The sequence below is a fragment of the Juglans regia genome, chromosome 11, assembly GCF_001411555.2.
Source record: "Juglans regia cultivar Chandler chromosome 11, Walnut 2.0, whole genome shotgun sequence".
NCBI classification, from domain to species: Eukaryota; Viridiplantae; Streptophyta; class Magnoliopsida; order Fagales; family Juglandaceae; genus Juglans; species Juglans regia.
Genome location: NC_049911.1, coordinates 8747091 through 8767211, shown reverse-complemented (window position 1 = coordinate 8767211; position 20121 = coordinate 8747091). Strand labels below are relative to the sequence as shown.

The following is a 20121-nucleotide window of genomic DNA, read 5'->3' as shown; positions in this document are numbered from 1 at the left end:
GGGTTAGGGTTGCGGGTTAGGGATTCTTTGGCTCTATGGGCTTCACATTTCAGATCTGGTTCTCCAAGACGACAGGGCTTCGTGGGTTCAAATATGTGGTAAGTCCCTGAGATTTGCAACTTCTGGGTCTTGGGTACGAGGAGAAGAGGAGTAGAAGTGCCTACCTGCTCTGTAGGGCTTCGGATTGTTGATATGGTGGAGAAGACGAACCGGCTTCGGTGCTCTGATGTGGGTTCGTGGAACCAGTGGATGGGAATGGGGAGAAGAGGGCGCCGGCTTTACTGGTTTCGACGCTGACTGAACCAATGCGGAGGAAGACGATGCGATGGGATTGGGGAGGATGGGAATGGGGAGGAGGGAAGAAATCGAGCGGGAGGATGCGGGAGAAATGAATGTGAAAATTCTAATTAGAAACAAACAAAACAAAAACCACAAGTTGCAAACGACCCCGTCCCCGCCACGTAGGACAGGGTTACGCAACCGGTTCCCCAAGCGGTTGTAAGCAGCGTTTTTGATTAAAGAAGGCTTTGAAAACTGACCGTGAAAGACTGACAGACTCGAAACCGAAATAACATGACAGCCTTCTTACGCTGGTGCAACCAAAACGCAACGTTTGGCTTTAAGGCCAAACGCTGTGTATTACATTATTAAAGCCCCTCCCAGACTTACGACACGCACACACTGCTTCAGATCGCTACACACCGTTTGACTTGACTTTCCTTTCTACAAGCACGACGTCGTTTTCAGTTCAGTTTCTGCGCTTCATTGACTTGGAACCCGGGCACTTCACTTCTTCACTTCAACCTTTTCTCTCACAGCCGCTTCTTCTCTTCTCTGTTAGGGTTTATCATCGCCGGCTTCTTAACACTTTTCGATTTGAGACCCCCACATACCACCCACATAGGGGACTTTTATCACGCACAGACCCTCGCAATGCGTTGCCTGAGCCTCTCATCTCTCACTGAGTCACGCGGCCCCTCACGCAGCCGGCAGCCCCTCTCTCACGTCTCTCTGTTTTCGAGTCCAACGGTAATTTTTCTCTCTTATTTTTTTTTTCCATTTCACTTATTTAAGTTATTTGAAATTACTTTGAAATCTGGTATGAATCATATGGTGTTGATGGGATCCGATTATTACTATTAGGGTTTTTGAATTCTGGTTGATAGTATTTGTGTTATTAGGGTTTTGATGTTAGGACCCCTCCCAGTTGATGAACAACCTGTGTGTTGTAATCGAGCAAAAGGCAAGGCAAATACACAATACAAATGGAAATGGAAATGTAGGAATGGCACAGAAGATATTTGATAGAAATTCTAATAGAAACGTGAGTCACGCTGGGCTAGTTCGAGGCAGCCCTTCCTCCAAATGAAAATCCATAATTCGGTACAATGTTCAATGCCTTTTCCTTGCTTCCTTTTTCCCCTTATATGCGACGCACTCCCTTCGGTATCAGACTCAACAAACTCTTAACGTTTCTAAACTCACCAACACAGACTCTATAGTAAATAACAGTAATAAAACACCGTTTAGAATATTTCACCAAAACGCGGCGTATGACCAACTAGGACACAACAGTAATAAAAATGAGAATGTTTACTAAACGACACATCCTCAAGCTTTAATGAAACGCCTCTTTTCACCTCAGGTTCATAACAATTTCCCTCCCTTTAAAGAACCTTGTCCTCAAGGTTTAGATTAAGGTTGCAACTGTTGAACGGCCTCATACTACTTCCACATAATCTTTCCACAAGAGCAGCACTTGAGAAGCTTTCCATTTTTTTTTTTTTTTTAAAACCCCATTTAATGTAGTGCAGACTTCAACAAGTCAAATGCAGAAAAAAAAATGCCATTACCCAACATCAAGACATTGATATTAAATGTACAACCACCAGGGAAAAAAAAATTCTTCTTTTCACCACCTCTGGTCGTCTTCACAATTCCCATAGCTCCAAGACAAAGGTGTCTACTTCTTTTAAGAAAATACCCCTTTTTCAACGGAATGATGTCTGGTCTTGTGTAAGGAGTAGGAAAGCTACCAACCAAATCATCAAAACCCTTTTCTGAATATTTCTTATCCTGATCATACAAATTACACCTTGTGGTTGGGATATCAGATGACGCAATTTTACGCCCATAATAATCAACTAATATTGAATCTAAATGTCACCTCCCCACTTCTCTGAATCAACCATCCAAGCACAATACTCTTCATTTGGCTTTCCTAGAATTGCTTCAAAATATTCTGTTAGATCATTTACCACTGCTGTAGCTATAACTTGTCTCAATTCAGATAGATGCCACAAAAGCTCTCCTTTTGAATCAATAGTAATCCTTTATGCTCATAATAACCCTCATAGAAAATAGCTTTATCATGAGTGGAAAGCTGACACATGAACCAAACTTCAGGGCAAAGCACGTAGACGTATACAAATACAATGTTGATTTTCATAAGTGCACTAAGCTCAATACCAATGTATACTCCTCCTCTTCCTCTATCAAAAGGCTTAAAAACATTTTTAAGGGGCACAACATCAATCTTCTGGAAAGCAAAAAGTTTTCTTACCCATGGATCTCTCCACGATGTCGTTCCTTTCTCTTAATATTCCTTCACTTCTCATATTAGTTCAACAGCTCCAGACCACTTTGCACTTCGAGTTCCTCTTCTCTTATTCTTCTTGTTGCTTCTGTCAAAACCCTAACAAACTCCATCCCTTCAAAGCACCTTGCCCACAAGGTGCTGTTATGATTCAATTTCCCTATCCAGGGAGTTGAGCCAATTCAGTGGCTTCTCTCAAGTCCTCTTCTGCTTCTCCCCATCCAGTGCAAGAAGATGACTTGGAAGATTGGACACCACTTGCAACATTCTTAGTGTTAAACCAGCTCTTCTCAGAACAAAATATCACACCAAGATAAAAGGAACATCCGCATAAAATATTGCCTTTCCTCAAGGTTGAAATATTGATGCTCAAATTGCCTTGCCCCACTTCTATGGCACTATCTTCACTTCCGTTTGATGCCATTGAAATGGTGGAACTAGGACCTGCCTGTTTTGCTCTTGAGGCAATGTAAGTGCGGAAACCAAGAGGTGATACGGATAGGGTCTTATTCAAATGGATTTTCAAGGAATATAATAGGGTCTCGGCCATAATGGGCTGGTACAGATTTGCTAGAGCATCCCCCAATGCACTGAGTAGAGCTAAAGAAACAAGAACAGATCTAACAGTAAAGTCTTGGCCAATTGCCGTTAAAAGTCTCAGCTTACTGCACTTCTTCTCACAAACTGCATGAAATTTTTCCTCTATAGACTAGTGAGTCAACCCATAAAATGAAATTGAATCCGATTTACCCCGTAAAGGCTCCACCCCCTCAATTCCACTAACAGCAACACCAGAATCAGAATTTTCCCTGCCCGAAAATTGCAACTTCTCATCTAGGTTATATTTAGTAGCGCATACAATAACTCTTCTTTCTAAGCCCAGCACCGAAAATTTCTTAAACACCCTCTTCAAACCAAGCATCAAATGTGCTGGATTCATATAGATCGAATCGAGAGAGGTAGAGTCACTGCCTCTGGGCATTAGTTGAGCACCAAGCTCTGAATCGGTCTCCAGCAGAGAATGAGAAAGAGCTCCCTCCATCATTATTTTTTTCCTTCCTCTATCAAAAGGCTTAAAAATAATTTTAAGGGGCAAAACATCAAACAGAGAGTGAGCCAGAAATTTCTTACCTCTCAGGTTTGTCTCCTTCCCAAAATCGAACACCATGCCATTCAGTGTATGCATAACCACACTTACAGAATGTCGATCTGAGAAAATGACGAAAGTTAATGGCTGAGATAGGTGGTGATGTGGCGGTGGCGCCTTCGCCGTATGGGAATATATCGGTGGCTGATTGTTGAAGGCGTCGCCGAAGAGATTTTTGGAACGTGAAGAGGGTTGGGCTTCGGCTAAGCTGGATTTGAGGGCGTCGTTTTGGTGGATGTGTGGGTTTTCTTCTTTGGGTACAACTTCCATAGAATCTCCCGAATCATCGATGGGCTCTTCATCCTTCGTGCCCTTTTCGTCATCCATCCATCTGAGATGGCTAGAATCAGATATTCCATTTTCTTCCTGCACTATCAATGGTTGTGAATCGTCGATTGAAACCGTAACTATTTCCTTCTCTTCCACTAATTTTTTTGAGCCAAAGACTTCACTAGCTGCGACATTTCCTCCAGAACACGCCACAATAGACTTAGATTCTTTCTTCATCCTCCTGGTATTCAACAACTACTGACCTCTGTTTCCTAACCTTTAATCTTACTAATTTTTCCATAACATCATACCGATTAGTAATATCTTTCTGCCTCAACACCCAATAAAGCATCATATCTATCAAGTTGTTAAAGCTGTTATTAAACCCCTGAAGACTCTTTTCATTAGCGTCTACCCTCCGCTGTAAGGCCTCTAGTTGCTGTTTGAAAAATAGTTCGTCTTCCATGGATCATCGGCTCTAGATACCAATTGTTAGGACCCCTCCCAGTTGATGAACAACCTGTGTGTTGTAATCGAGCAAAAGGCAAGGCAAATACACAATACAAATGGAAATGGAAATGTAGGAATGGCACAGAAGATATTTGATAGAAATTCTAATAGAAACGTTAGTCACGCTGGGCTAGTTCAAGGCAGCCCTTCCTCCAAGTCAAAATCCAGAATTCAGTACAATGTTCAATGCCTTTCCCTTGCTTCCTTTTTCCCCTTATACGCGACACACTCCCTTCAGTATCAGACTCAACAAACTCTTAACTTTTCTAAACTCACCAACACAGACACTATAGTAAATAATAGTAATAAAACACACCGTTTAGAATATTTCACCAAAACGCGGCGTATGACCAACTAGGACAGAACAGTAATAAAAATGACAATGTTTACTAAATGACACATCCTCAAGCTTTAATGAAACGCCTCTTTTCACCTCAGGTTCATAACATTTAAATCCGAAATTTAGGATTTTTGTGATTGTGAAATTGTGTAATCTGTGTAATCTACTAATCTGCCATATAATCAATTGTGCATAACATTGTTTATCATATGAACATGTATCATAGGCTTATAGCAGATTTTGTTTGTTAATAGTTATTTGAAATCGGTGATTTTGTTTTAGCAGATTGTGTATAAATCAGTGATTTTAATTGTTAACATGTATCTGCCATATAATCAATTGTATATAAAATTGTGTATCCTATGAACATGTATCATAGGCATATAGCAGCTTTATAGGTTGTATTGTTTTCACGCACGGTTTTAATAAAAGCAGATTTTCAAACAATGTTCTAGACAATGCATGTTCTATTGGACTTATAAAGTACAATGATAGTTTGTATTCTGGATGTGCTGACAGATTTTTGACTCCCTTTTATTAATTTTATTTCTGTATAAATCAGTCATCTAAACCGGAAAATCGGACCGAATGGCTGATGCTGCGGCTTGTAGGCGGTGGGGGCAATTTGGAAAGCAGTTGGTTTGTAGGCATATTTCTGAGCACATGAAATCGAATGGAAATCAGTTGTTTCTCGTTGACACATTAGCCATAGTAATTACATTCTCTATCTCTCTCTCTCTCTCTCTCTTCTTTTTGGTGCTATTAAAGTTTCTTTGGTTTCCGAAATTGCAAGGAAAGAAAATGATATGAAGTTAAGTGGTTTTTGTTGCTTTGCATTCCCGAAATATGTGAAAAAGAAAATCTCTACGTTGCCAAATTGTTGAACTGTGCATAATTGATTCTCTTTTTCCATCTTGTATTTTTCTTGGTTGTAAAATATATTTACGATATTGAAAATAATGGAAATGGTATTGGATGACAATTCATTCATTTCTTACCTTAATGTTTGACTGTTAGAAAATATGCCTCATACTTATTATAGGTTGGGAGATTAGAGGGATAAGGTCGTTGAAGTAGGCTGAGGCTATAACAGTAACCATGAACGACAGTTTGGAAAATGTGTCTCACTCATTTGTTTTAAAGGCAGAGATGCAGAAGATACTTTATCTATGTTGGTTAACTCATATGCATATTTTTGCATTCATCAATTTGGCTTGAAATGATGTATTTAAATTTAAAGATTCTGTGTGATCACTATTACGATATTTCCTTATATTAAGTTAAAATTTCTTACAATCGTGTCGGTTTCTGTAGATTGAAACGATTCAAGAATTCAATTTGTCCAAATTCAAGAGCTCAAAGAGAAGGCCAAGCTCTCCAATTGAAGGCTACAAGCTTAAATTCCCATCTAACTATTCAAAAAACTGCAATACTTGTGAGTTCTGGAATTCGGATTTGAATTTGGACATATTAGATTGCTGAATCATTTTGATCTACAGAAAAAAATAGACACGATTGTAGGAAGTTTCAATTAAATAGAAGGAAATATCGGAATAGTGATCACACATAATCTTCAAATTTAAATACGTCATTTCAAGCCAAATTAACTAAATTGACGAATGCAAAAACATGTAGATGTGTTAACCAACATAGGTAAAGTACCTTTTGCATCTCTGTCTTTGAAACAAATTAGCTAAACACATTTTCCAAGCTGTAGTTCATGGCTGTTGTTTGCCTCAACCTGCTTCGACGGCACACCTTGTCCCTCTAATCTGCTAACCTATAATAAGTATGTGGCATATTTTCTAACAATCAAACATTAAGGTAAGAAATGAATGAACTGTCATCTAATACCATTTCCATTATTTTTAATAGCGTAACTATATTTTACAATCAAGAAAACTGCAAGATGGGAAATAGAATCAATTATGTGTAGTTCAACAAGTTGGCAACGCTAAGGTATTTTTTTTCACATATTCTAGGAATGCAAAGCAACAAAAACCACTTAATTTGATATCATTTTCTTTGCTTGCAATTTCGGAAACCAGAGAGACTTTAATAGCACCAAAAAGAAGAGAGAGAGAGTAGTGTAATTAGTAGGGCTAAGAATGAGATTTGCATGAAAGTAACATGAAAAACAAAGAGCAAACATGTAAGATTCTAAAAAACAGTTTCTATTCTTCATTTAACAACTTTTCTTGGAAACCAAGCGGAGAATAAGAAAGAAAGATGCGGAGAAACAAATGTATACTTTCATAGGGGACTATAAATTTGAATTTTGAAATGAAATACCTCTACTCCAATCCAAGATCGAGAGAGACTGCCATTGTGGCTATTAGTGTCAAGATACTATTAAAGAATTGGAGGATCATCTTTAGTAGCTCTTCTATACTCATCTTCGATCTACTCTACCTCATTGAATCTGTTAGTGTTGTATTCTCCGAAATTTGTTGGCGGATTTCTGCTTTCTTTTTTTCTAGTGCCTTGTTCTCTGAAATCTATAGGTTGATGTTCATTCTCTTTTTTGACTGTGTGATACTATATGCATTTATGTGCTGTATCTTGTGTTGTGTGTCTAATATATTCTAATAGGTGTATATTCCCGTGGATGGCTGTTATTTGTTGGTTATCGTTACAAACTATATTTATATGATTAAATCATCAGCCATTTTGATTAATGTAACATTGAATTCTCTGTCAGAGACTACGACTTATTGAGATTTTTGATGTAAAACGGCTTCAAATGCGCTATGCAACTTCTTTGATTGGGTGAGTTTTCGAGCTTCAGTTTTATGATTTTTTTGTTGTTAATTTATGACATGCATTTTTTTTTCTTAGGGGACCATCCACGCTAGCTACTTCTATAGCTGTATATACACTTTTTGGGCCAACCTTTCCTGGAATTTATGATAAGAAAGAAGTGTTTACACTCTATTTTACCAGTATGTGTACAAAATACATAATTTTGTCATAAATTTTGTTCTTTCCAAAATATATATCTGACTTTCGTGCTTGGGTTTCTTATGTGTGTATTTTACAGGGCCTGTCCTTTGCTTTTCGAATTCCTAGCCAGTATACAGATTGCTGCCATGATAGGGAGGGTATTGTTTCAGTGTTTTCCAACTTTTTTTTCAATCAGTATTTTCCAACTTAGATATCATCTTTAGAGAATTTTGAAGTTCTGATAACTTGATTTGACTCCTTTCTGTCATGGAAGCAGAATTGCCATTAGAGTTTCCGGATGGTACCACACCAGTGACATGTCATGTCTCCATATATGATGGTTCTACGGAGAATAAAGTTTGTGTAGGATCCTTAATGGACAAGGCTTCTGCTCCTTCATTACCTGTTGGGAGCCTTTACATGGAGGAGGTGAATGTTAAGGTTTGACTTTATCCTCATTATGTTTTTGATCGAATTGTCATTATCTTTGGGTCTTGTTTTATTACTGTTGAGTTTTCTGAGAAAACTGTGTGGAGAACTAAAACCATGGAAGTAACACTTTGCTTTTGCTGGCTTTTGCATCTGATTGTTTTAGTACTGGCCCATTGTGTTACTTCCCATACTTATATCTGGCTAAGCATCACTGCATCAGTGTCCTTTTTGGTGTTTCTTTCCCTGGATTTTCTGGTGAATACTTTCTTGCTCATTTATTACTTGGAAAATGTTTTGACACCTTGCTTCTGTATTGGTACGCATCATTTAATGTTATGTGGAATCTTAGATGTGATGCTTCATGATGGAGTATAATTATAGTGGTCTTTCTTTCTATCCGTAACACAAATGCGCGCACGCACACGCACACGCATATACACCCCTACACTCACACCCCACCCACTCACCCCGCACAGCTATATACACCAATATAAAGACAAATAATTATTCCTGCAGAGAAAAAAATAAATTACTATCAACTTGACACTCAAAGCCTTACCTAAAGAATTCTGGGAATATTTTAGAAATAAGAACATGGTCCATTTGATAGAATGATTTCAACATAATTTGGTATTTCTTAATTCTAGTAGTTTTTTAAATTAAATTAGTTTTTTTATACATTTTTTAATCTCTTATTTTTATTGGATCCATAAATGAGTTGATATTTTTTTAAGTTTCTAGTAGTCTATTATTTTTACTTTGTGTATCATTTACTTCTTTGTCATTCTATAACTAGTTTGTGGTGTGGTGTGGTGTTATAATGAGCAATATTGGCACATTGTTGTGACCACTAATTTCGTAGATCCTGTTTCCTGCAGGATGTCTGTCTGGACTGAATTAGGTCGTCCTTGTGGAATTCATCAAAAGCAGGTATTGCTTTGTTTCCCAGCCTTCTACTTAAAAGAGTGCCATGCAAATTTTCAGCATCTCTTTAAATATTTTGTAGGCGTATTTGTGATTTAGAGAATGTGTAGAAATTGGTTACACGTATGCTGATTCATATAATTGAGTAAGGATGTTTAGCCTAAGCTTACTACCTAGTATCTTACTCAATTTCAGCTTGATCATCGAACAAAGCCTTATCCTGAGCAGTAGGCAATGCGACCCGGACTTTTTTTTTATGCAACCAGGACTTCCCATTGTTTGAGTTATAGTCGTACATGCAATGTAATCATAACGTCTCGTGTCTTTGACCCTAAATTATAGATGAATGGATCGTAGCATTTTGTAGGCTACCGTGTGCCACATGTTTCAAAATCAAAGTTTCATTTTTTTTTTTTTTTTTGGTTTATGAATTTGTTTAGCATAAAGCCTATGAAGAAGTACCCAACTTAATTTCACTTGACTTGGCCTTTTCCTAATTATTTTGCCATGCATCATCCTTCCGCTGATGGAACCTATCCCACATACAAAGAGTAGGTTGGCGTGCTAGCGGGCTGCCTAGCATTTATCGTTGGATGTACTATTAGTTCAAATTTTTTGTTCTTTTTTTTTTATTTTCTTTTTAATATTTTTAACATCTTTAATCATTAAAAAAAAAGTTTAAAAAAATATATATACAACTTCACTAATAGTCACTTCTATAATTATTAAATAAAAAATTAAAAAATTAAAAATACTCTAATGCTAATTTTAAGGAGGCTAAGTAGTATTTGTCTAGAGTAATGCTATATACCACTTATCCTATTTTAATCATACTAAGTGGTATTCAGTACATTCATCACCGATGATAAATAAGCATGTAATAAATGATTATTTAATGATGATAAATATGTCACATCATATTTAATGGGATGAAAGTAGGATGATAGTATGTTATATAGAATTTTCTTTTTTCTAACATAATAACATGGATTTTTGCTAGTGTGCGGTCCTATCTGTGTCCTATTAAGCAAAACTTCTAGGAGGTTCCTAGCACACCATTAATATTGTCCAGGCAAGTTTGGTGCTCGAGGTCCCAACAAAATAAAAAAGAATACATTGGCATAGTTTGTACCAATTTCAAATCCTAACTCCCAACTACCCAAAGAGTAGTAGATTACTAATAAATGCCGATAGGGTTACTAAGGCCTTATTGGGCATTAAAAACACTCAATTTATATCATTTAATTATTATAATATTTTTAAACTTTTAAATAAAATATAATAAATAATTCAATATTTTCAAATTTTCAAATAAAAATTCTATTAAGAATTCTATTATAATAATAATTTATTTAATTTATCACTTTTATCTCATCTCATCTTAATTCAACTTCCTGTACAAGTCCCTCAAAAAAAAAAAAAATACGGATAGATTTGGTTACTAGAAAAGGGGCCGACAGGTCTATTTTTTCTGTATGTATTTCGAAAGATCCACATGTGGTGCATTAAATTTGAGCTTGATTTATAATCAATAGACAAATGCAAGGTCAAATGGGTACTTTTTCAGTTGGAAAATGATTTGTACACAATATTTTTTATAAAATATTTTACAACAATGTATTAAATGAGAGATAATTTTGTAAAACTCTTTATAAAAGTAATATTACTTTACAAAAATTCTCTCATGTTACAATATTGTTGTGAAATATATTGTGAAAATATGTTGTATGTGTATCAATACTCATTGGGTTCTGGGAGAAGAAAACTCAAACCATTTTCATGTTTTTTTAAGAGTAAATTATTTATCATCTTCTCATCATCTTATAATGTGATATTAGATGATTGAAGTCTATTTATTATATTTCTCTTATAAATCTATCATCTAATGATACATAATGGGATGATGAGGAGATGATGAGAAAATTAATGATAAATAGATTTGTTTTTTTTTTTAGATACAAAAACTAGCGACGATTAGTAACATTTATTCATGAGTCATTGTAGGAAGATCATTTTGTGCCCCATAATAAGGTTCACAAGAAGTCTCCCATGCCTGTAATACAAGATTGTAAGGTTATCATAAATTTTGTAATTAAAATCTTGCAAATTTAATGTGAACTATTACCGATGTAAATTGTAATAAATATTAGTTTGAATTTAGTTTTTATTTTAGCTTTTGATCACATTGATTTGAGGTTTAATAGCAGCTTAAAGTAAGACGGGAAAAATTAATGAAAATATAATCCTAATGATCAAAGGCGGTGATCTTTATCTACCGCTCGAGGAGAAGATTTCAAAGTTATTTTGGGTACGTTGGGGCAACGAGGTGAGATAAGAAATTCTAATTTTTCAAAACCTCTCACTATTTTATTTTTAAATATTTAATCAAATAAAAAATATTTTATAATTTTAAATTTTTAACTTTTTAACTTTTTTCATCTAATCATTAATTAATTATTATTTATAAATTTCAAAATAAACCATAAAAATCATTACTTTTCAAAGTACTTAATAACAAAAATAATTTTTAAATAATTTATAGTGTTATACATCACTCTCTCATCTCACTATATAAGATATGACATGTCAAAAGCTTATGGCTTGGTTGAAATAACCCCTAGTTTCCAAAATGGCGGTTTGGAGTTTGATACCCCCTTCCCAAGTCACAAAAAAAAAAAGAAAAAAAGATATGACATATTTATCATTATTAAATGATAAATAATCATCTAATAAAGAATATTTTAATAGTGATAAATACTTTACATTTTTCATAGTAGAATGAGAGTGAGGTGATAATATAATATATATAATTTTCTTTTCCAAAACTAATAAAATATATTAACTCAAATTATTTTCTTAATATTCACATAATTCTAAGTCCAACGTCCAAAAGAACCAATTTTCATACTTTTTTATTATTTTATCGGCACCTGCCAAATATAATTACTAGCAAAACAAAATAAAAGAACAGATAAAGAATTAATTAGAAGGCCACGCAATTCATAATCCGCGACTTTTTAATTTTTGCAACGTTATACTATATATTTTAATTTTTAATTTTTTCTGATTGATGAGTATTGTTGAAGAGAAAAATTCATTTTCCTTACCCCAAGTATTCCTTTGGTATAAAACCCAAATTCCAAAACCACAAATCTCCTTTTGCTCAAACAAGTGGACACACCACACGTTTACTCGGTATGGCGATGAGTCGACTTGCCCTTGGTGCAGTGAGTCCAAACAAGTCGTTCATGTCGAGCTCACTGGGCTTCATCCCGTCCGGCAACTCCCACGTGAAACAATGGAGGAGGTGAGCCACGGCCAAGTCCAAAGCGTATAGCCCGAGCTGCATCCCAGGGCAGGACCTCCGACCTGAACCGAATGGAATAAACTCAAAATTACTGCCTTTAAAGTCCGGCATGCCCTCTCTTAGGAATCTCGAGGGCTTGAAGTCCTCAGGGTCCTCCCAAGAATTCTGATCCCTGCCGATCGCCCACACATTGATCATCACACGTGACTTCGCTGGAATCCTGTAGCCAGATACCTCGGTCTCCTCAGCGGTCTCGTGGAGGAGTAGGGGAATCGGTGGGTGGAGGCGTAGAGTCTCCTTGAGAGAGCATTTAAGGTAGGTTAGCTTCTCGAAGTGGCTCTCTTCAACTCGGCGATCCAAACCCACAACGTCGGCGAGCTCTTGTTGGACCTTCTTGAGATCCTCTGGACTTTTCATCAGCTCTGCCATGGCCCACTCTATCGCTGACGCCACTGTCTCCGTCCCACCAAACATCACGTCCTGCATATTAATACACATATAGCGATATATTGTTAATTTAGAACAAATTATTGTGAGTCACTGAATTTTCTTTGATCGTTTAAAATGAGTTCATGACTAATATTATGTCGTGTATTAGTTTGAATGAACAATAATTTATCTCGTCGTGTTTGTTGAGGAAAGAAGCTCTGATCCCTTGATTGATCGATTAGTTACTCAATTGTCACATGCATAGGCTTTTCGTGCTAGAAAAAATATTGATTTCAAAACTTTTGCTCAAATTTAATAATCTCAAGTGAGAAATAAATAGACACATAAAAATAATTTATTACAAAAAGACTGCTTATTTGTAGTTAGTTAATTTTAGCGAAATGACTATTTGTAATTAAAATTAACTGTAAAAAGTCTTTTGGTTGCAATAAATTAATTACAAAAATTTATTTTTCTTGTAGTGATATTTATTAAACATTTATAAAGTATTCCTCACCTAATTTTCAAAAAATATTAAATCTTGAATCGGTAAAGCACATATATATATATATTATATATATATATGTCTGTCTCAGATTTCAAATCTATTTCCCACTTAAGGTATGAGATCTTGTTTGTATTTATCCAGTGGTAATAAGCCATGATTAGGATTACTATATATTATCTAATTTATTCATTCAAAGATAAATTTAAGTTATTGCTCCAATTAATAGACTGTACCTATAACATGTATAGCTGTCGGTATAAATGATGTAAAGCTCATGTCACTTGATGTATCTATTCCACTAGAAGATGTTGATTGATTAATTCAAGTAGAAAATAATAGTTATACCAAAATAATAGTTACCAAAATTAGTGTTTAAATTAATAGACTAAAAAGAGTTAAAAAAACCACTGGTTAAACCTAATTAATAAATTATTAGGATGATCTAAATTTATCTTACCATGATGATGGCTTTGATGTTATCTTTGGAGAGTTTGATGGAGTCATCGGACTCGCCAACTTTTCCTTCCTCGCTGTAAAAAGCTAGCATATCGTCCACCATATCAGTTTCCTCACAGACCGACGCAACCGTTTTCTTGTTCTTCTTCTTCTCCAAGTGATCGTCGATGATGTTGTCGATGAACCCGTCCAGTGAGTGACGAGCCTTAGCCAGCCGGGCATTGAGTCCCTGCGGATCAACCCATCCCAGCCAAGGAATGAAATCCGCGATATTGAAAGCTCCAAACAGCTTGGAGAACTCCTGCAGTATCCCAATGAACTCCTCCTGTCCTTCGTGCGACAGCGTCCCGAAAGCTGCCCGATAGATTATATTCTTTGTCAGTTCAAATACCATCTCCCCGATGTTCACCGGCTTGCCGGTGTTGGATGCCACGGCAAGCACAGTCGCGTCGACCTCCTCTCGCACGGAATCCCACGACTCCTCCCTTTTGCGGCTGAAGAGCTTCATGACGCAGAGCTTCCGCATCTGTCGCCAGAAGGGACCGTAGTGAGCAAAGGCCATGTCTGCACGGTCATAGGTGAGGTACTTGATGGCTACGGTGGCAGGACGATTGGAGAAGATGCTGTCCTGAACCTGAAGGACCTGGCGCGCCACCTCGGGGCTCGACACGGCCACCATGTGTAAGTACCCTATCCGGAGGTGAAAGATTCCACCGTATTGCTTCGCCAATTTGGCCAGGCCCCGGTGCGTTAACTGGTCCATCAACCCCATGTTGCCGACGATCGGCAACCCTTTAGGCCCCGGCGGATATGGTAACTTTCTGCGGACAAGAAAAACCAGACTCAACAAGAACAGCAAGGGGATGATGATCATAAGGAAGACAGTCAAAGGCAAAGATCCCAAACCAACTTGTAAGAGAGAATCCATGGCTGATCTGCACATGCGAGCTAGGCAGCTTAGAGAATGCAACTCTTTTAAGTGTTGCTAGGTTGGAAGGAGATAATATTATGAGGCTTTATATACTAGTTTATCTAGCTCCTGCGAGCAAGGAACTGCTTTTGTTTTTTTCTTTTTTCTTTTTTAAAAAAACTGTGTGGTAAACTGTCACGATTGCTGTTACTCTTAGGCTACTTTGTTTTCGTTAAATTAAATAAGTTGATATCGAAGTTAAAAAGTTAAATAAAATATTATTAAAATATATTTTTTGATATTATTTTTATTTTAAGATTTAAAAAAATTGAATTATTTATTTTATGTAAAAATTTAAAAAAATTATAATAATAAAATAAGATGAGATGAGATTAGATGTTTCTTTAAAATAAACTAGACATTGATTTGAAGACTTGGTCCCAATATAAAATTTGTATTAAACTAATAATTTATTTATATTGTTCTGGAAATTGACAACCCGGCCAGTAAACCATAAGGACCGATTCACAGGAAATTAAGCAAAGAAATTAATTTGGATTTCACACATGACCGACCATGCATTGACGACAGGCAGCCGCCGGGTTGGCAATTTGTCTTCCTGTACACTCGGAAGATGCATGTACACACATCATGCATGTAGTACTACTCAAGTAATCCCAGTGATGCATGCAACATGATTAGCAATATCATCTACCGAGAATTGTATTCCGCTGAGAATTATTTTAGTAGCAAAAGAGTTACATACATAAAACAATATGATTTTATATAATATGTTACATAAAAAAAAAAATTACATAAATGGTTTAAATGACGGGACAACATACTAATATTTTTTATTTTTTAATACGTTGATCTGGTGCATGCTTAAGTATCCTTTAATCTCTATTTATTATTATTATTATTATTCTATATTAAATAGTGATTGGGACATTATGTATATATTAATTATCTTTTAAATATGAATAATGCTACACAACTTCTTCAACTTTTATATATTATATTTTTTTTAAATATTTTTTGAGTTTATTTTTTTTAAATAATTTAATTTTTTTATTTATTATTTATATATTAAATATTTAATAAAAAAATAATAAAAAAAATTAAAAATATATGATGTATAAAGATTACGTGAATAATAAGAAGTTAGGGAGATTTTTTCTTTAAATATTGATGGTTGCGAGACGTAGGGTTGACATAAGTGATCAGACAGAGTAGGGCCTAAGCAGATTTTGGTCAACGCTTAGCTAGTAGCCGCACCCCTGATCTATTAGTACGATCATACCAAATCAATGCTCAAAAGAAAAATCGTAAGCTTACAATTAATCTATAACTAATTTATTACTTTATTTAAAACGAAGGATAGTTAAATAAAATTAAAATTATTTTTAAAACAGTGTCACAATTATATTAATTGATTTAAAATGAATTATAAATGAATTATAAAATAATTGTAGATGAATCATTACCTAATTGAAAATTCTCGTAAATTTTTAAAGTTGTGCAAACAACTTTTTAATTTTATGTATCAATTTTCACAACTTCAATACAATAGTTATTTTACTTGATTAGTAATGGAAAAAATGCAAAATTCACGGACTTTTTAACTAATAAATTCATGTTTACTTTAAACATTCTTTTACTGAACAAAAGTATGAATTAGCAACGTTATTAATTTTTCTAAACAACAAGACTTGATCGATGGAAGCATCGAGATTGGACATGTTTGGACATTTGGAATATATTAAAATTTTATAAATAATAGTAAAATAATTTGAGTGAATATTTTTTATTGGAATTTGGGAGATGAAAGAGAAAAAATTGAGTAATGCTATTATAAAATTAAAAAATTATTTTAATATAACTTTTTAATATTATTTTTGTGTCGATCAATTTTATAAAATTTGTATTGATTTTTGTATTTTGTTTTGAATTTTGAATTTTGTAAAAGATGTATTGATGTTTGTGTTTGAATAATGATTAAATGAAAATATTAAAAATCTAAAATTAAATAGTATTTTTTAATATATATTTTTTTAAGTTTGTAAAATTGTATTGATTTTTAAATTTGAATAATGATTAGATAAAAAGTTTAAAATTTGAAATAATTTTTTTTATTTAACTAATATGAAAATTACAATTACTAGAAATTTTGAAAATTTGCAAAACATGCCTAATCTTGCTAAAACTAAGGTGTTTTTTCGTGATGATACTACAATATTAACGATGTCACGAAAAGTATAAAAGCAAAATGAATGAAAATAAAAGTAGGATACTTTTTTTTTGCTATGTTCTTGGCTGCGCACTTTCATCCACAGTTAAATTCTTTATATAAGGATGTTTTAAATTATGAATATCTTTGTAATTAATATAATATTATTTATAGTATTTTTTTTATTATAATTATACATTTTCCTTATAATATTGATGAATTTTCACTTCCGTACCTAGTCGACGAAATTGAAAGGTTTTTATTTTGGCAAATGTTACGGTCACAAAGAAATTTTATAAGAATAAATTTATAAAATTCAAACTGATATAGTTTCATACGATAAATTCTATCAGATTTATTTTATAATTTAAGTAGCTTTACAATCTAATAAATGATGTCAAATAACATTAATTTATAATTTTTTTATAAAATATTTTAGTGCTAAATATTCTTATATTTTTTAGTAAATAAAACTCATTAATAAATCTAAGTACAAAAGTGAGATATTTGACGCTTGACCTATGATAAGTTTGATGTAGTCATTGTCGTGTTCAGACACTATAACCCATTTGATGCTTTCATCTCACCATGCATTTTTTTTTTCTCTTTTAATTCCTACCTATTAATTATAATATTTGTATGGCAACCAATTAAAGACAAAGCCCTGTTAATATACTTTATTTATTTAATTAGTTTTGCAGCATAGTGCTTGATAACTAAGATAAGAGACTTTTGATTGCGTGTTTTAGCATCATCAAAACGTCATTTTAGTTTATAAACAACATTCGTAAGCAGTGGGATTTGCACTTGTTTTTGTTTTTTCATTCCTCATTAGATTGAGATCAATGGGAAAAGCCAATATGAAAGGGACATTTTGGCCTCAAGGGCAAATATTCGAAAGGAGGACCAAGTTAGAATTATTAGTTAATACTTTTATACTAGAATATATAATCTGTCGTTGATGAATTGATAAAATGAGTAAAAAATATTTTAAATAATGATATATATATATATATATATACAAATTTCATACAAATCTTTTATAAAAAAATAAATTTTATTACGAAAAAAAGTGATTTATTTATTTACGAAATTCAATACTTTTATTATAATGGACTTGCAGTATAGATTTGTCTCTATAGTCGTGAGTGTGCAGTCGCTTTAAAAAAAGTAAATAAATATGGGATCCACATGAAAAGAAATTAATTATTTAATAATAGATTTCATTTTTTTTAAAACGACTGTATAATATTTACGCATTATACGACTGCATGTAACATTACTCTTTATTATAACTCATGTGCTGGACCGCCGGCCAGATGGGCGTGGAACATCCGAGGAGTTGCCATTTCAGATCATGATCTGATCTGCGTACTTTCAGTTTGGTGGATAATTTTCGTCATAATCATCATTATTATTATTAGTATATATAACATTATAATTTTCTGAGCAATTACATATAAAAATTATTAAAAAATAATATTAAAATAATAATTTATTCAACTTTAAATTCTCATAAATTATCAACTCATTATCTAAACCTCTTAGTCAACTTTATAAGTTAATCTCATAAATACTTGGAAACTGGGATTAGAGAGCCTAAGGTCTGGTCCACAGAAATAAATAATTACGTAGAGAAATTCTCAATTGTAGTTGTCCATATCTTCAACTGCCCCCAGCGTCAATTAAACTATGTTTAAAGTTTTCTACAAAATAATAAATTAAATTTTGACCTTTGTACCGCCAAACAGCTAAAGAGCAAAAGGCTAGGAAAACTCTTGTGCAGATCGAAACACTGTCGTTTTCCTGTGATACTATGATTTTACCTTGTTAAGGATTGCACGTTTGAACAAGAATAAAATATCTGTCTGTCCATTTAAACAAAGTTAATTTTGAAGATGCATTATTATTTTCAGTTACTAGGTCCCGTTTGATTTTAGAGATGAGTTAGAATGATTTTCGATGAGTTAAAATAAAATATTATTAGAATATTATTTTTTAATATAATTATTATTTTAAAATTTAAAAATAGTTAATTGTTTATTATATTTTATGTAGAAATTTTAAAAAATTATAATAGTAAGATGAAATGAGTGTCAACCTCGAGCAAGTTTTGCTAGCTGCACCAAATATATAGTGTAAAAAAATGATCTCCAATTATGTAATAGATTAAAAAATGTTTTGGTTTAATTCAAGTTGTTTTTTTTTTCTTTTTAAAGAGGAATTAGAAGGATCAGAATGCTTGGGTATTTTCGGTATTTCTTACTAATAGTGGCTAATTCTCGTTCTCCTATCATAATCAAAAGAACTAGAATTTCAGACTTTTTCTAATTAGTTTTGAGCTTCTTATTTTTTCAGTTAATTATTTAAGAGTTTATTTATATAATTCCACACTAAAAAAGATAGCACATGAAATTATTTGTTTCTAATTAACTATTTTATTTAAGAGTTTAGATTGATCTATAGCACAAAACAATACATGAACAATGCATAAACAGTGTAACATTAATTAATCATTAATCTTATTTTAAAACCTTTACCTCTACAAGTAGAATACTACAACTGATTTTTAAGTTCTTTCTGTTATTTTCATGATTTCTCGGCCATTTATCTCAAATGATCTTGCTCCAGTACTCCATCTGTTTTTTAAGATATCTCGGCCGGCAGATATATACTAGTAGTCTAGTACGGAAAATTTGGAATGCTCATATATATAACAAAAAATCTTCACAACATCCTAACACTTCACACTCCACATTATTTTTAATTTTTATTATTTTTTTCTTTTATCAAATATTTATTATATGAATAATTAATAGAAAATTTGAAATAATTTAAAAAGAATAAACTCAAAAAAAATTTTAAAAAAATATTAAAAATTAAAAAAATTAAAAATAATATAGAGTGTGGAGTGTGATGGAGGTTGTATAGCAAAGCTCATATATATAATCCATATTATAAGCAATGATTCAACATATTGCATATATACCATGCAAGATGTCGACGAAGTTCACTAAACTAAACAACTGGTATATAATAATATAGAAGTGTTATAGTTATAAAAAGATTATCCAAAAATAAATTTTTAAATTGACATAGTTTCTTATAATACGTTAAAT

General features: G+C 33.4%; 1 protein-coding gene and 1 long non-coding RNA gene across 7 annotated transcripts; one reads left to right on the top strand and one right to left on the bottom strand.

Moving 5' to 3' along the window:
* The first annotated feature begins 793 nt into the window (after positions 1–793).
* LOC108992021 lies at positions 794–9638 on the top strand. Of its 5 annotated transcripts, XR_004802797.1 has the most exons (10): positions 794–1029; positions 1182–1383; positions 5426–5574; positions 6178–6298; positions 7565–7632; positions 7702–7805; positions 7904–7964; positions 8084–8247; positions 9117–9168; positions 9358–9638. It is a non-coding gene; the product is annotated as an uncharacterized LOC108992021 (long non-coding RNA). The 5 variants fall into 5 exon arrangements; XR_004802796.1 differs by lacking the exon at positions 1182–1383; XR_004802799.1 differs by lacking the exons at positions 1182–1383; positions 6178–6298.
* A 2604-nt stretch (positions 9639–12242) lies between these two features.
* On the bottom strand, positions 12243–15023 carry LOC108992054 (cytochrome P450 84A1-like). 2 transcript variants are annotated; one of them, XM_018966504.2, is made up of 3 exons: positions 14773–14849; positions 13864–14683; positions 12243–12949 (listed from the first exon to the last, which is right to left on the bottom strand). In XM_018966504.2, the coding sequence occupies exons 2-3, from the start codon at positions 14632–14634 to the stop codon at positions 12326–12328; spliced, it is 1395 nt and encodes a 464-aa protein (XP_018822049.1). In that variant the 5' UTR covers positions 14635–14683; positions 14773–14849; the 3' UTR covers positions 12243–12325. The 2 variants fall into 2 exon arrangements, with proteins under 2 accessions (XP_018822049.1, XP_018822048.1); XM_018966503.2 differs by having other exon boundaries at positions 13864–15023.
* Between the last annotated feature and the right edge of the window lie 5098 nt (positions 15024–20121).